Genomic DNA, 18,099 nt, shown 5'->3' on the forward strand with positions numbered 1-18,099 from the left:
TGAAGTCATCGTCCCGAATATCACCCCCCACATAAAATAGTGTCGGGAAGGGAGGAGCTGATAAACAGCAATACCATTCTCTCAGGTTTCCCACTCCTCTGAGGTGGACTGAGCATCTCCTTCTAATGGCACACTGAGAAGGCATTGTGGCCCACAAAAGGAGCATGGTTTCTGGGTTCAGGCTCCAACTCAACAAGTCAAAGGCTGTGTGACCTTGGGCAGTGTAGCCTCTGAACCTCAGTTTCCATACCTAAGAAATGCAATGATATCTATATTGCAAGGTCTCCTTAAGGGCCAAGTAAGACATATTTTGAAAGGTGCTCAAAGTGACAAGTCAGAAGATGCCCAATGAATGTGAGTTCTCTGTCTCTCAAGGTCATGTGACCAGAACTAGGATAGTGATTGTGGGTCCTGATTTTACAAATGACAGAATCGGACCTCTGGAATTTAAGGTGGAAAAACACCTCACCTTTCTTAATCCCCAGGTCTTATTTCCGACCTCTTCAGCAAACTCTTCATCATTTGTTAGAAGGAAATTGTCAAAGATACTGCCCGACTTCACCTGTTGAAATGAAAACCATGAGGTTATTACGGCTAGGTTCCTAGAGGGTTAGAGACATGGCAGGGGCCCAGAGTGATTGCTGCATAAACATGAGGACCTGAGTTTGGATCCCCAGTACTGGCAGGAAATGTGTACGGCTGTGAGGATGCCTTGCAACCCCAGTGCTGTCTGGGATAGAGACAGGAGCCTCATCGGGGCTTGCTGGCTGCCAGCCTCACTCCAGGTTCAATGAGAGACACTGTCTCAAGAGAACAAGTAATAGAACAGGACACCCAACGCTCTCCTCTGGCCATAGCGCACCTACATACACACAAGCTTATAAATCACACACAGTCACTCTCTCTCTCCAAAAGGCTTTTGTCATATTTGTTTATGTATATGTTTGTTCTCTGCTGTCTCCTCCAATCTTCAGCCCTGACCCCAGAATGCAATCACTTTCAAGTAGGGGGAAAGTAATGGACTGGATTTGGAGGCACCAGAATGGGAACCAGGAAGTGTCAGGGACTGGGCTGTCCAGCTGGGACAGAGACAGAGCATCTCAGGGCTGGACACTAATGGCTAGAGGGGGCAGGTCAAGAATACTGTCTGTCTGTCTGTCTGTGCTTAGTCACTTCGCTTCTCTGTTGTGATATGAGCGGCGGGCTACTTTCCCGGCACCCGGCCGCCTGCCCGGCTAGCTTTATGCCCCAAAATAATTACGCGGAAACTGTATTCTTTTAAACACTGCCTGGCCCATTAGTTCCAGCCTCTTATTGGCTAGCTCTTACATATTGATCTAACCCATTTCTAATAATCTGTGTAGCCCACAAAGTGGCTTACCAGGAAAGATCTTAACCTGCGTCTGTCTGGAGTGGGAGAATCATGGCGACTCTCTGACTCAGCTTCTTTCTCCCAGCATTCTGTTCTGTTTTCTCGGCCTACCTAAGGGTTGGCCTATCAAATGGGCCTAGGCGGTTTCTTTATTAATAAGAAATCACTCCCACATCACTTCTCCTGTAAGATGCAAGGATTCAGTGTTGAGATGGACGGTCCTGGTTAGCTGAGTGAAGAGGAATATGACCTGGGAGTCAGACCTAACTGGAAATTATAAGGAAAAAAATGTCCTTGAGGATGATGTCAGCATCATGCAGAATTATCACACACACACACATACACACACACACACACACACACACACACACACACACGCCTTGGATTTTAGAAATGAAGTCTCTGGGGCTTCGTTCCAGATCAGAATCTGTGATCCTCTGTCGACATGCATTAAAATTAAGGCTTGGAGAGCACGCCTCTGATGTGGCTAAATTCTTCAAACAGGAAAGGAAGGTTTGCCTGTTTAGAGAGGTTGGCAGAGCCCATAAATACTTTAAAGGCCGATGACATGGCTCTGGAAGATAAGGACACTTGTGGGCAAACCTGGGGACCAAGTCCAGTCCTTGGAACCCACATGATGAAAAGAGAGAGCTGACCTCCACAACTTGTCCTCTGATCTCCACCACACACTGGCCATGCACACATGGCCATGCACACACTGACTATGCACACGTGTGTGTACACTCGCAGAGACACACATTAAATAAATGTAATTGTTTTTGAGGAAGCAGAGTATGCACATCAATATGGTTTTATATGTTTACATGATATAGAAAGTTCTGGTTTACTTAAAAGTAACAACCTAAAAAAAGAAAGAGATAGCAACGTGATTGTGTGTGATTTGTATCTGTGTTCTCCAGATCAGCCAGGAAGGAAAGACATGCGCTGTGTCCCTTCCTCCTTCCCTGCCCTTCTGAACCCCTGCCTGGCATCTGGTAGTGACTTCATTCTGTCTCTATGCTGACCTCCTGAAGTCAGAAAACTGAGAAAATGGGGGGTGATAGGAAATGAACGAAGAATCTAAGAAAGTAAAACATGGGGGTACTCATTCCAGAAGCTTTGGTGACTTAACAGTTAGAGGTGGAGGCAGGAGGAGCAGAAGTTCAAGGTTATCTCAACCTTGTAGGTCGTTGGAGGGAGGCCAGTCTACAGGAGACCTTATCACAAAACAAAACAAAACAACTGAACAAATCACGTAAGATCAACAAAGGCATCAAAAAGTACTAGTAGCACATTGGAGTAGGCCTGATGAAGAAAGGCTGCTGCTCGAGCCCAAGTTTTCTGCTTATCTTACTACATGCATATCTTTAGGAAATTTATTCAACTTTTCTGAGCCTCCTTTTGACGTTGAGAAATAGATATACCGTGAAAATTAAACAAACATGCCAAGTCTTTAATCCAGTGGTGCATAGAGGGACTAAGTAAGTTTGGACTCTTAAAATTTTGAAGATATGTACAATTGCTCCCATCTTAAAGGTGAGTTGTTTGAGGTTAAGAAAGATCAAGACTTATTCAAGTCTGTAACTTCCAGGCTAGGGCTTCTTCTACTTTGTGGGAACTACAAGGACTGCTGGTCAGGGGCTTTGAGCCCAGAGTGATTTACCTGCCAAAGATCCAGGCCAAGGACGCTGATGTTATAATAGTGGCAAATGGTGGGGTCAGGCCTGTATTTCGGGTTGTCTATCTCTGGGTGAATCCACTCCCCCTGGTAATTGGGATTGTCAATGATCCGAGGTTTCCATTCTCCCTACACAGAGAACCAACAGTGGACATGTCAGTAACAATTTTCCACTCTCCTAATATCATACAATCAAAAAGCATCAGTGAGTTTATAAGCAATGTACCAGACTCCTAGAACTTTCCCTCTCTTTAAGTAAAGACATAAGACTCTGCCCAGCTCCCTTTCCTGCCTACTGGGAGTGAAATGACTTGGCAGGAGTGGCCTGGCCCGGCCTGCTCTCTTAACAGGCATATTCATGAAGTTAAGAAAATGCAGCTTTTTGGAGAACATTGTCTAAGTATCTTGGCACTTGGACCTTTTCTTTTCTCCTGTGTGGCACAGGAAACTGTGGCCAGATAAAAATGCCTGCTCCAGTCAGGTTTATTGCCAGACCGTTTGTCAGCTGAGTCCTTTGGTGCTTGCTCCTGATATGATAGCAGGGGTTGGCCCTTTAAGAGAAGTTCCTTTATCCCCTAAACACGTTGGACTCACGGGGATCCCACTCTTTGCCCTTCTGGCCTGCTTCTGAAACATGGGATTCCTAAGTCCTACACCATTTCCTGTTTGTATCTTGTTCCTTTAACTGGCAGCTTTTCCCAACTTTGGACAAGGTCCTTGCCCAAGCCTGCCTGAACCATTCCCTGTGCTGGCTTTACCAGCTCCTCCCACTTGTAAGAGATCTGAGAACAGATTCTGCTGTGGCCATGGTCCTGTGTGGAGTAGAGAGGGAAAGAGCACAGGATCTCAGAGTTTCTGCTTTGTTTTTACTTTGTTTTATTTTGTTTTGAGACAAGGTCTTGTTGTACAGCCCAGCCTAGTCTTGAACTTGCAATCCAACTGTCTTAACCTCCTAAGGGTTAGGATTACAAACCTTCAGGTTAGAAATTTTATTTTCTAAGTTAGGATTGACATATTTCCCATCTGATTTCTCTGTATAACTTTTTATTAAAAAGCGAGCTCCTCACCTTGTACTTGGCATTCGGTATCAGCGGCCCTTCCCACACCCCATCTATCTCCTCATTCCAGTCATCTGGCTTCTTGGCTTCTGGGTCTGGGATGAACTCAGAGTCCTCCCAGTCCTAAAACAGAATGTTCTTTCATGAGGATGGTGACATGATCTGGGAGGACACTGGGGACTCAAGTGCAGACAGGGGGATTGACTCTCTACCCACCCTGTCCTCCTGCTCTGCTGTGAATATACCCGGTGCAGGAGAGAAAAGACCTATACAGACCCCAGTTCACCGTCGTTCTGACCTTGAGAGGTTTAGACTCACTTCAGAGGGGTATTATCCTTGCCTCTGCCCTCATCCTGCCCTCAGTCATGTGAGCTGCTGCTCTGGTTTGTCTGTGGTTTGCTCCCACACAGTCTTTACCTTCAGTCATGTTACTCTGAGCATACCAGCTAGACCTGGCTTGAACTCAGACCCTTATTTTCTCATGGCGCCAACCTCCCAGACACTTGACTTACTCATCTGCCCTAATGTCCTGACTGTACCTTCTTCTCCCTGAGATCAGCTTCCCAACTAAACTCCCTCTGACCTCGGGTTTCTTATCTTCAGGATCCTCTATTTGTAGCCGTTCATCCCATTTCCTTGGTTTCCTGGCATAGGGGTCTTTTATTTTCCTGGGAGGCAAGAAGTCCCAGTCATCTTCCAGGGCCCCCGTTGTCACCTTCTCGTTGTCAATCTTAACCTCGTAAGTAGCATTAGGGCGGATGATCAGAGTGTACAAGTGAGTGTCTTTATTGATCTGGAAAGGGAATGGGTGATATTTCAGCTCCATATAGGACACTGTAGATCTCAGACACATGCTGCCTGCCTGCTCCCCTTGCATATTTACACACATTGTACCACATTCCCCTCTCCCTTCCTCTAGTTAATACACCTACAGGGATTCTATGTTCACCCTGAAAGTGCATGTTCCTATAGGCTCACTCCTGTGGTCCCCCATCTTCCAGCCCCTACTCACCTAAAGCTTGATCGTTCTCTAATCTAACTTGTTTTCTGTCTGTCCTACTAAATTGTGAGCAGGGGTCATATATGATTTCTCTATCATGTCTACGCTTCCAAGCTGAGATTTGCCCCAGAGTGGGTACTCAGAACATCCAGCCCCATGTACAAGGCTGGTCAGGAAGGTCTAGCTTCAACACAAGATCCCTAATGCCCCAGGCCTCACAGGCTTTTCTAGACTGTTCCTGCTGCTTCCTCGCATACCAACTGTATCCGCCCTCATGCCATGCCTCGGTTTCGTAAGTCTCCTTGCCTTTGCTCGTGCAGTCTCCTCTTCCAGGAGGTCATCTTTCCCCAGAATCGTCTCGCTCATTTCCTAGAGCATACTCATCTTCAGCACAAGGGAAGCCTTCTCCAGGAAGCGATCCTTACCTAAGTCTCCAGGTGGAGGCAGAGCCCTCTTCTCTGCTCCCATATCACTTCCCTTTGCTTGACTCTTATCTTTACCCAATTGTGAAAGTTCTGGTTGTTTTGGCTTGGTAAGATCTTGCTAAGTTGCCCAGGTTGACATTCAACTCACAGCCCTTTCACCTCAGCCTTCAGAGTTGCTGGAGTTACAGGCACAAATCACTATATCAGGCTTTACTGTGAGTTTGGTTAATTTAAAAGACCTATCTGACGGAATCTATCCCATTCTTAAGTCCACAAGGCAGAATTGGCATTTGGCTAATAATGCCTGTTAGGATTGTTGATTGACCGTACCTACTGTGCTCTAGCTAATCTAGATGCCTTTAACTTTCTGTTACTGAGATAAACTGACCCACCCATCTCATCTAAGCATCTCCTGACCCCCGTGCTAATATCTAGCCCTGGGTAACAACGCCACCCCAGACATCACCCCACATTACTTCCCCGTGTTTTTGGCCAGCTGTTCCCTTGTGAACTCCTACAGTGTATATATAGCGCATCTCTAGGTCTACTTAATTTGTAAAACGGAGATGATAACGCTTAATTGATAGAGTTTTTATAAGGAAAAAATGAGATAACATATATAAAATCTTTTTTTTTCTGGGGCTGGAGAGATGGCTCAGCAGTTTAGAGGCCTGACTGCTATTCCAGGGGACCTGGGTTCAACTCTCAGCACACGCATACAACTCATAACAACCTGTAACTCTAGTCACAAGGGATCTGGCTTCCTATCCTGGTCTCTGTGGGTACCAGTCATGTATGTGGGACACAGACACATAGAGGCAAAATAACCATACATATAAAAATCAATAAAATTTTAAAAATGTAAAAATAAAATGTCTTGCTCTGAGCTGAAGACTAATCCACATACTCACCCTGCACTTGAGGGTCTTGTTGTTCTCGTGGTATTTCCCATGGTGATAAAAGATGACCTGTAGTCTGTTATTGCCAAAGCCACAGATGTCCGGGCCTGGAAATTAAACCCCAAAGTGTGATTTCACATCTATTTCAGGCAGTGTGCCCAGTCTGAGGCCAAGACCCAAGACAGATGCAGCCTGTGTCTCACTCGGTATTTCCAGAAAGAAACAGATGCCACACTCAGAGTCGGGATTATTTGAGAAGGATTTGATGAAAGGGATTCTTCACAAAGCAGGAGGCGAGGCTTTGAGAGAAGAAGGTACAGAGCTGCTCAGGGCAAGCAGCAGAAAGGGCAGGACAGGGCAGCAAACCAGGGAGAGAGTGGGAGGCACAGTAGGAGAGACAGGCTTTCAGCTGAGAGATACACCTCAAAACTTCATTTAGTCTCCTGCCAGGACCCCATGGGCCAATCCCACAGGAAGCCCCTCTTAAGCCAGGAGTTTCCAGCACATCACTTAATTCTGATAAATTAAGCATTACCATCTCCATTTTACATGAGCATGGCTCAGAAAAGTCAGGAGCCATTCCTACCTAGGAAGAAGAGCCTGAGACCTCTCAGACTTTGTGACAATTCTATTGAGAACTGGGTCAGAGCTGGGGAGCCCAGAGAGGGCTGAGACTTTCACGTTATCGCTCTCTACCCATAACTCACCAAGAACTTCTCAGCTTCACACACACGCACATACTGCACACACACATTTGTACATACAACACAGGCACACACAACACAACACATGCTCACACTCATACACACGTATCACACACACAACACATATGCATACAACACACGCACACACAACACACGCTCACATAACACAACACGTTCAGACTCATACACACGTACCACACACACAACACATGTACATATAACACATGCACACACAACACAACACATGCTCACACTCATACATACGTACCACACACACAACACATATACATACAACACACACAACACACACAACACACACTCACACACATGTACCACACACAACGCGTACATACAACACACGCACACACAACACACGCTTATACTCATACACACATACCACACATACAACACGTATACATTTAACACACGCAACATAACTCAAATACACATACCATACACACAACACATGTACATACAGCACATGCACACACACCACAACATCCTCTTAAGAAGCAGCCAGGGCTCTTCACTGCTGAGCCATCTCTCCAGCCTGGCTCAATACTTTTGTAAGAATATAGATTTCATTCTGTTTTTAAAAAACGTATTCAGTTGCCTGAAGGGAGAAGATGCAGACTTTATAGACAGACTGACTCAAATCCTGGTTTTCTACTTACCTCGAGCAAATTTCTTATTATTTCCTCATCTGCAAAATGGGGAGAGTGATCCACAGTACAGATTCCGAATAAAATAGAAAGATACTGCAGTAGACACGCTTCTCACACCCTGAGTGCTACACTCTGCATGAGAGAAAGACTAGAAGCAGGTATGGGGGCTTGCGCCTATGATCTCAGCACTTGGGGGTGCTGAAGAAGGAGGATCACTGTGGATTTGAAGCCAATTTGGGCTACATATTGAGTTTGGAACTACAGAGTAAGACCTTGTAAGAGGGGGTGAGATTTCAGAAAGAAAAAGTATGCAGATTTTAAAGGGGGCAATGAAGCTGAAGAGGAGAATTTGAAAAAGGAAGAGTACTACATGGGGAAAGGGAGGGGAGGGGAGTAGGGGAGAAGAGGGAAGGGGTGTGGGGAGAAGGAGGGGAGGGGATGGGGAGGAAAGGCAAGTGCTAGCTGAGGCTGCCAGGGAAAGGAAGTATCTAAAGAGAATTAAGGGAATGTTAGTGCCTTCTGTCCAGCATAACCTCTCACTGACTTTGTACAAAAACATCCGGTGTAGCCTGCATTCTTCATCTGTGCTTCAGAGGCTGGAATGGTTGTTGTTTGCTGGCTTTTCAGTATCAACAGTTGAAGCTGGACTCAAGGTTGGAGCTAAAAGCTGGAGAGCCTCAAGAATGCCTAGTTACATATGTAGGCTACAAACGTCCCACTCTGGACGTTCACAGATGCTTACAGATGGTCATTTCCCTGACCCTGGCTGTAGTTCTCTCTGGGCAGAGCACAGTGCCTTGCAGTAGGTCTGTGCTCCTCCCTTTCCGAAAACTGGGCTGCGTCTCCGTGTGCTGTAGACTTGCGGTACCATGTACTTCCACACCGCTTTGGTCTATTTATATTAACATTTGGGCTTAGAGATACCTTCTTTTTAGGTCTCTGGAGAGCCCTGCTGCACAGGGGATGTGGAGCTATCGAATTACAAACTGTCTGTTCCAGGTCTAAGTCTTTTCAACCAGCACAGGGGTTCTCACCCAAACCCCCAGGGGCCGAGAGCAGCTGTTCCAGGGAGCTTACCGAACATGATGTAATACTGGGACTCTGAGTGCATGTCTTCCTGGTTCAGTGTGGCAGGAAAGAGTTTCACATACCCACCGCCACAATCGATGCCTTGCTCGTGTTTTACTGAAAACTGAACCACCAAGGTCTCATTCACATTGCTGAATGGCTTAAACCGGGTGGAAAGGGCATAGAACTTGGCATCTTCACTGGTCTGGAGACCTGGTAACAGAGAGAAAGAGCAGAGGCTTCAGGCTGAAATTCCCCCGAAAGTACCTAGAGAGACACGGCACTGGACTTAACCAAGCAAGCTCTAGTATTTCCTCACACACTACGGTGTTCCAGATGCAGTGCAAGGAGCTGTGTAATATTATCTCATCTGAGCCTCCGGGCAGCCCTGAAAAGTGGGCTCTATGCCCATTTAATAAGTTAGGAGGCTGAGTCACGGGGAGGAGGCATGAAGCTGCATGGCATGGAAGCGACCTCACTGGAATTTCAAGCCACGTTGATGCATTCCTCCGCACCGTGCTATCGCTTGTTTTCTAGAGACATTTCAGCATCTTTCCGCAGCTTTATAAGTCAAGGCCCTGCCTTGCTGAGGACGGCTAGGCAGCAGAATAAGGTTCTGCTCTGTATAAGTGCTACAGTAGAAAGGAGCCCAGAATTAGCTCAGATAATAATTGTTACGGTAGCTCACTGAATATTTTAATCACCAAATAATTGAGCTCTTTTTTTTTGTAAAAATTGTGTGTGCGCACATGTGTGTATGTGTGTGTATGTTGCATGAACACGTGTGCATGCTTCTGAATACACAGAGGCCAGAGGAAGATGCTGGTTGTTCTGCTCCATCACTCTCCATCTTGTTCCTTTGAGACAGGGTCTCTCACTGAACCTGGAGTTGGCAGCCAGTAAGCCCCAGTGTTACTGCCCTGTTTCTGCCCCAACACCAGCACTGGGGTTCCAGGACTACACAGCCATCCCAGCTTTTTATGTGGGTCCTGGGGATTGATTGATTGATTGATTTTGTGTGTTTTGTCTGGATGTATATACATCACATGTGTGTCATGCCTGCAGATGACAGAGGAGGGCAATGGATCCCATGGGACTGGAGTTCACATATGGTCGTGAGGTGCTATATGGGAGCTGGAAACCTGGGTCCTCTGGAAGAACGGCATGTGCTGTTCATATCTTGGCCACCGCTGACTCGTCTCCCCAGCCCTGATTGTAGGGATTTGAACTCGGGTCTTTATTCTTGTTCAGCATGCACTCTTAATGCAATGTCATCTCCCCAGCCCTTAACATTTAACTCTACAGAGGGTTTCTTCATTCACGCGTATTTAACCCTGACAATAACAACGTAAGGTGAGCTGTACCAATTTCTTCACTTTGTCATGAAGTCATTGAATTGGTTTCACATGACAGTGACAGCCAATTCGTGGTAATGGCAGATCCTTTCAGTGAATAGCAGAACTGCCAGGGGCCCCAGAGCTTTTCTAGGCTAAGCATATGAAGCAATCGAATAGGAAGTGCCTTGCTAAGGATCACACAACCACAAATGACAGACATGCAGAAATGCTCAATGAGTAAGTGAGTGAGTAATGAAGCTGGAGTTGGTAGCGTACACCTGTGTAATTCCAACCCTTGAGAAGCGGAGGCAGGGAGATAGGCAGTCCAAACCCAACTTGAGCTATGTGAGACTCATTCTTCAAAATCAACAACAAGCTGGGTGATGGTGGCGCATGCCTTTAATCCCAGCAGTCGAGGCAGAGGCAGATGGATCTCTATGAGTTCGAGGCCAGCCTGGTCTATAGAGCTAGTTCCAGGATGGCAAGGCTACACAAAGAAACACTGACTCTAAAAACAAACAATCAACAACAATAAAACATGCTAAATTACAGGAAGGCACACAGAGTCTGATTCAGAAAAGTGCTCAAGCATTTCTTGTACACCGAGTTCTGTGGTAAACACCTTCACATCTGACACCATGCTGGGGGCTGTCTCATTTTGAAAAGGGGCTAGAAGAGCCAGGAAGGAAGGAATGGACAGAGGGCAGAAGACCACATCCTGAGGCTCTGCCCTGCCACACCCGGCTGTATAAACCAAACTGTGACCCCAGTGTCCTTCCAGACAACCAGAATCTAATGGATCACAGAGCATGGAATGCGGGAGGATCAGCCGAGAAGCCAGACTGTAAGGAGACGTGTGGCTGTGCAGACTGCCGGTGCTGGAGGACCAGACACAAGTGTCCCAGGAGATGCTCTATCTCCTGTTCTCTATCCTCTGAAAACGGTTTTCCAGAGAGGATTTAAATGAGATTTTAAAACGTTCAAGTCAGTTCATAATTCTCTCCTTTAATAAATATGAAAATGAGATTCATAACAGTAGCCAGATGGAGGGAGATGGGAAATCACTCCAGGGGATGATCAATGAACTCTATTTATAGAACAAAAGCTTTCTCAGACCAAGAACCCATGCCCGCAGTCCCTGTCTCAGAATTCGCCCTTCCTCCGCAACATTATTTGGCCCTTACGAAAGCTCTATCTGGTGAGCATGGCAGGGGAAGGTTATCTTCATCTAAAATCAACACTCTGAGGAGCAAGAAGACAAGCTTCCATTACTCAGCTAGTCAGCCATCCCAGGCCCATCTGCTCTCCTCTCCATCACCCAAAGCTGCTCTAGACAGAGCAACATTCAGGTCCCTAGTGGGGCTTTCTCGGGTTCCCAGTGCGGAATGCTACCTATAAAATTATAGGAGTTTGGGGGAGACAGTGCAGGTTAGTGGTGATGGACACAGTCCCTGAAGTCAGGGCCAGAGTCAAACCTTTCTCTGCTGTGTAACAGCCTCAGGCAACTATCAAAACCTCTTTGAGGAAGACAATAAAAACCGCTTCATTAAGATGTTAGGAAGATGAATGGGATAATGTGTCCATTACCCAGTTCCAGGGCATAATACATTTTGTGGAAGGTCCATCTTTTTTACTTACTTTTGTTTTGGGGTGTGTGTGTGTGTGTGTGTGTGTGTGTGTGTGTGTGTGTGAGAGAAAGAGAGAGAGAGAGAGAGAGAGAGAGAGAGAGAGAGAGAGATCTTACTCTATAATCCAGGATGTACTGGAACCTATCTTTTTTGCCCAAACTGGCTACAAACCCGTGGCTATCCTTCTGCCTCAACCTCCTGAGTATAGGATTATAGACGCTCACTATCAAGTTCAGCTCCATGTGATGGAGGAAGGTCATTGGCTAATAAAGGAACTGCCTTGGCCCATTTTATTGGTTAGAAGATAGGTGGGAGGAGAAACAACAGAACGGAACGCTGGGAGGAACAGGAAGTGAGGTCAGAGACTCCACAGCTCTGCTCTCCTGAGCAGATGCCTCAGCAGAGACGCCATGCCCTGCTCCCGGGCAGATACATGCCATGAAGCTCCGACCCAGGATGGACTAGGCTAGAATCTCCCCGGTAAGCGCACCTTGGGGTGCTACACACAGATGATTAGAAATGGGCTAAATTAATATGTGAGAATTAGCCTAGAAGAGAATGGGCCAAGCAGTGATTAAATGAATACAGTTTCCGTGTAATTATTTCGGGCATAAACTAGCCGGGCAGGCGGCCGGGGTGCTGGGAACTCAGCCCCACCGCCCCTAATACTACATCCATGTACTCTTTTATTCTATTTTATTTTTTTAGGTAAGAGAAATAAATGAATTGTCAATCATGTATAAGAGTAACTGGGTAAAAGTCATACTTTTCCGAGCCCATCAATACGTTCCTGAATTCTAGTATTTACCTTTATCTCTTTCTTTATCTTGATAAAATCTCCCTGCGGTCAGCTGGAATTTACCGTAATCAGACTGGTGTTTGGATTGCACCCATCGTTTTGTCCATCCATCTATGGAATACAGGAGAAAAAGAGAACACATTCAAACAAATCCAGTTTTTGGTGCTAATTCAGCCCTAGGGAAGAATAAGAGTGTAACAGAGGGCGACTCAGAATATTCCGGAAGTTATGCTCGCTCACCACATAGTCCCTGCAGCTCACTATTCATGTCCTGTCATGAAGAGCTGCTCAGACGACAAGCAATTGAGCCACTTTTCCATCAGCACCTCATTCATGACAGTTACGTCCTGAAAATCGCCGTGGGAAGGTGTAGCCAGAGGGTATGAAACGTTTACTGAGCCCTCATTCGCTTTTATGCTTGGTAAAGTAAAATAATAAAACCTGCTTTCTAAGGAAGGAGACTCACAAAACATTTCACACTTCCTGAATTAGCAAAGATGATCATGAACAGTCTCTACATAGCCCTTTCTTGTTGCTTAAACTTTTTAGACTCTCTTGCAGATGTAAGATGCTGATGCATGTGTTTTGCTTTGGCATAGGTGGCATGCAGACAAAGAAGCATTCTTTTGAGGACCTGGCATTCCACCCAAACACTCACTGTCTTTCTGAGTTTTTGCCTCAGAGTTGCTGACTCCTACTTCCTGGGCCCAATCACAGTCCCAGAGACACAGAGCAATTTGGCAGCTTGAGATAGAGGTTTTGAGGGCAGCCTTTAGTTCACCTCCGCCTGCCTCGGAATGGAGTTTCTCATGCTCACTGCCTGATGGGTAAGGGCAATGCATTTCATCTTCCATGAAAACCTCACTTCAGCAGGCAGTCATAAGAAACACCAGGAGCTGGTGGTGTCAGGTCCTCTACTAAAGGCCCAAGTCAGGTGATTCAATGGCTTCTCAGGAAACCCAGGGGCTTGGCCTGGCCTTTCTAATCTTTTATTTTATTTTTGGCAGGGTCTCATGTAATCCAGGCTCACTTTGAACTCCTGATCTTTATTATGTCTCTGCTTCCTAAGTACTAGGATTGCAAACTATAACACCACACTCGGTCACTCAGCTAGCTTGCTTGTGTTCTCTCTCTGTATCTATGTGTGTGCATGAATGCAGGTGGTTGGGTAAGTGCACACTGAACATGTGTTTATTTATTGTCAGATGTCAACCTCAGGTGTTTTTACTGAGATACTGTCCTCCTTACTTTGAGACAGACTTTCTCACTGTAACCTGGGTTTTGCTGATTAGACTAGACTGGGAAGCCGTCAAGCCCCAGGCACCCTCTTGTCTCTGCCTCCTGGTGCTATGCTACCAAGCACATGCCATCATGCCTGGCTTTTTATGTGGGCACTGAGGACTGAACTCAGGTCTTCATGAAGTATAGCAAGCACTTTGCTAACTGAGCATTCTACTGTATCCTGACCCTTTGGTGACAGGGTTTCACTATGTAGCCTTGGACAGTCTTAAACTCATAAAGATCCTCCTGTCTCAGATTCTTGGGTTCTGGGATTACAGGCACACAACCAGTACTATAAGGTGGGATATGGGATTACAAGCACACACTACCAGGACTATACAGTGGGAGTCTATTCAAAAAATGAGAGAGAGAGAGAAAGAGAGAGAGAGAGATCTCCAAAATACATTGCTATGGTATCATGCCTATTTTGAATAACAACACTTTAAAAAGAGCAGGAATCCAGCAGCTAAGAGCACCTGCTGTTCTTGCAGAGGACCTGGGTTCAATTCCCAGCACCCACATGGCAGCTCACAACTGTCTGTAACTCCAGTCCCAGGGGATCCAATGTCTTCTTCTGACCTCCACGGTTACCATGTGCATGTGGTACAGAGACATACATGCAGGCAAAACACCCATACACATAAAATAAGTTAAAGGAGAAAGAAAGAAAAGAGTAGGTCCAAGATCAGTCTGATCTCTTTCTTAAAAGCAAAAATGCCATCTCCGTGTGAAGTGTCCTCTCTAAACTAAGGAAAGTTCTTATTGTCAAGGACAGAAAGCAGAAGCCATGGCAGTTTGTACACGCAGACCTTAGCTTCTTGATCACCTCTATACCAATCTACTTTTCGACTCCAGCCAAGCTCACCTCACCACAATTTACAACTTACTATTACTTTTCTAGTTCAGTGCATGTGATTGCTTGTTCAGCTTCTTCATTGATTCTCTATTTCTTTAGGAGGACTCCTGTATTAATATACTTAAAAATCTCATCTGCATTAACCTTTTAAAGATGCTTACACACTTAATGCATGTGCTGGTTAGTATGGTCAACTTGACACAAAGCAGAGTCGCCTGGGAAGAGGGAACCTCAACTGAAGAATCTCCCATCAGACCTGTGGGCATGTCTGTGGGGCTTTTTCATGTTTAATAATAGATACAGGAAGACCCGGGCCACTGTGGGCACTGCCACCCCAAGCGGGTGATCTTGGGTTGTATAAGAAAGCAAGCTGAGCAAGCCATGGAGAATTAATCTGTAAGCATTTTTCATGGTCTCTGCTTCGGATTCCTGCCTTGGCTTCCTCCATGATTGACAGTGTAACCTATAAGCCAAATAAATGCTTTCCTCCAGCAGTTTTGGTTATGGTGAGTGTTTTAGAGAGAGAGCAATTCAAGGGTTTCTCTGTGTGGCCCTGGCTGTCCTGTGGTCCAGTCTGGCCTCGAACTCAGAGATCCACCTGCCACCCAAGCACTAAGATTACAGGCATGCTCTGCCACTGCCTGGATGGTCATGGTGTTTTATTTATAGCAACAGAAAGGAGGCTATGACAAGGATTACAAAAAAAGTACTTAGTAAGTATCTATGCTTTTCCCAATAATCTGTTGATTGAATTCTCAGATTGAGGGAAAAATATCATTAAAAACTAAAATTAAAAGGGAGGCAGGGATGTTGCTCAGTAGCAGGGTATTCATTTAGCATGACCCTGGTTTCGTCCTCAGTTCCACACAGTGCCAAACAAACAGCAAATAAGATAAAAAATTCAGAAAGGGGAGAGATTAAAATTCTTCCTCCCCAACACTTCCCGAAGTCTTCCTGTCTTTCTCAATGTCTCAGTGTTTGACAGGTCTTGATGAACAATTATATTATCCCATTTTCATAGAGGGAGTTTATTTCTGAATGAAGTCATCGTGGCTTGGAAAACTTCACCCCATCTTCATAGACAATGCTGCTTCATTGTTTGCATTTTGCACCTAGGGTGCTAGCTAGTTTTATGCCAGCTTGACACAATTAGGGTCATCTGAGAGGGGAGAACCTTAATTGAGAAAATGCTTCCATAAGATTGGCTATAAGCAGACAAGCCTATAGGACATTTTCTTAATTAGTCCCTGAAGTGGGAGGTTCCAGCCCATGGTGGGTGGTACCACCCCTGGCCTGGTGGTCTTGTGTTCTGAAAGAAAACTGGCTGGGCAAGCCATGAGGAGCAAGCCAGTAAGAAGCACCCATCTATAGCCTCAACATCAGCTCCTGCCTCCAGATTCCTCCCCTGCTTGAGTCCTTGTCCTGACTTCAGTCAGTGATGACCAGCGATGTGAACATGTCAGTCGAATAAACCCTTTTCTCCCCAAGCTGGTTTGGTCATGGTGTTCTATCACAGCTACAGTAACCCTAACTAGGACAGTTAGTAAGTGCTGTACTTAAGAGCGGATCCCAAAGCTGTCTGATTTTAAAGTCGTCTTTCCTCTGGAAGAGATAAAGAAAAGAGTTATGTAAAAAAAAAAAAGTACACTATAATAATAGCTACTAAAATAGATTTCAGAATGAATAGTATTTAAGAAATAGAAAATAGCTACTACTTAGCAGCCATATGTCAGGCATTGTGTTGAAAGCCGTGAACACGTTTTTTTCCCCTGTGTTCTTATAATAGCCCCGTGATGAATGTCCTAATTTTTTTCCCATTTAAGATGAAGAAAGAGAAACTCAGAATCTTGCTCAAGAGCCTAGTTTGTAAGAGAGCAAAGCAGACTTGCATCCAGATCTTTGCAACATGGAGATCTGTGTGTGTAACCCCTAGACTATATAACTCCCCTTGAGGCCATGTATGTGAAAAGCCCTTTATAGGCTAAAAAGTGTGCAACAGAGATGAGGCAATCATGGCACTTTATAATTCGTGTGTAATTTGATTAATGTCTATCTAATCGCACCTGACACAAATAAGGAACTTCTCCTGGGGCTGGAAAGATGGCCAACAGTTGAGAGCACTTACTGCTCTTACAGAGGACCCATGTTCATCTTCCAGCACCCACACAGCGGTTTACAACCATTTATAACTGCAGTTCCAGAGAATCGGATGCCTCTTCTGACCTCTGAGGGCTCCTTCACACATACATACCTACACTGACACACATACACAAGTACTAAAATAAATATTTCTAAAATAATAGCTTTTCCTTAGGAAAATAATGTCACATAATTAGTAAAGTCCCACGTTAATACATAATGCTTTTCTTCTTAATCTTTAATATCTTAAAATCAGAAAAGGCTCAGGCGAGAATGACTAATTGGTCATTTCTTCTACATATTGCAGATAGGGAAACTGAGGCCCAGAGACAAAAGTGACCTGTTTGTGGACACTTAGTTCTCAATTGCAGATCTGATACTAGAGTCACGTCTTCTGCAAATATTCATTGAACATTCACATTGAGCCAGGCACCTGACACACAGACAGGAGTCTGACTAGACCCTTTCCAAGACCAGTGAACCTCTGGAGGTTCATGAAGCCTGGTGGAAGAGACATTCCAGCCATCGACTGAACAGTAAACAGAAAAGTGAAGCAGCAAGTGGCTAGTATTTACAGAAGACAGCACAGAGCAACGGAATTCTGCAAATCATAGGCTGCTCAGCACCAGAGAAAGCACAGCAACTGAAGAACTGAACCGGCGGAAAGATGAGGTGTGGGTGTTTCAAACAGAAAGGAACACATAAAAGCTCAGAGAGGGAGAGGATGCAGGAGAGACAGGAGAACAGTGTGTTAGGCAAGGTGCTAACTCAGAAAATCAAAATACCAAAACGAAACAAAACCTCTTCAAAGAAAGTATGTATACAATAATGTTTATCAAATAATAGATTGACTTAGGACCACAATAAATTAAAATAATAAAAAAACTAATTTTTAAGCTGGTGAAATGGCTCGATGGATAAAGAAATAGCCACCAATCCTGATGATCTGAGTTCAATTTTGGGATCCATAGGATGAACAAGAGAATTAACTTCTGCAAGCTACTCTCTGACCAGTACACACTTGCCATGCATACGCAGAACTCCCACAATAAACACGAATGTAATATAAGACAATGATTACTATTCTCTTTGAGTGAGACCCTTGAGTAGTTCCTCCATTTATGTTAGAGGTGTTGCTCCCAAGCCGGCACTTTATCAACCAAGCATTCCCGGCCCTGGAAGTCATTTCC

The 18,099-nt window shown here is 45.2% G+C and overlaps 1 protein-coding gene across 1 annotated transcript in view; it reads right to left on the reverse strand.

Moving 5' to 3' along the window:
- LOC121448629 (calreticulin-like) overlaps positions 1-18,099 on the reverse strand; it is a 28,836-nt gene that overhangs the window by 2,758 nt on the left and 7,979 nt on the right. The window contains exons 2-8 of the mRNA XM_041652766.1: positions 12,643-12,744; positions 8,879-9,082; positions 6,445-6,539; positions 4,692-4,901; positions 4,118-4,231; positions 3,036-3,179; positions 470-562 (exon numbers count right to left, since the gene is read on the reverse strand). Coding sequence (XP_041508700.1) covers positions 470-562; positions 3,036-3,179; positions 4,118-4,231; positions 4,692-4,901; positions 6,445-6,539; positions 8,879-9,082; positions 12,643-12,744 — 962 coding nt within the window. The remainder of the gene's footprint in view (positions 1-469; positions 563-3,035; positions 3,180-4,117; positions 4,232-4,691; positions 4,902-6,444; positions 6,540-8,878; positions 9,083-12,642; positions 12,745-18,099) is intronic.

Source organism: Microtus oregoni, unplaced genomic scaffold, assembly GCF_018167655.1.
Source record: "Microtus oregoni isolate MIOR12 unplaced genomic scaffold, Mior012 000005F_ref0000423, whole genome shotgun sequence".
NCBI lineage: Eukaryota > Metazoa > Chordata > Mammalia > Rodentia > Cricetidae > Microtus > Microtus oregoni.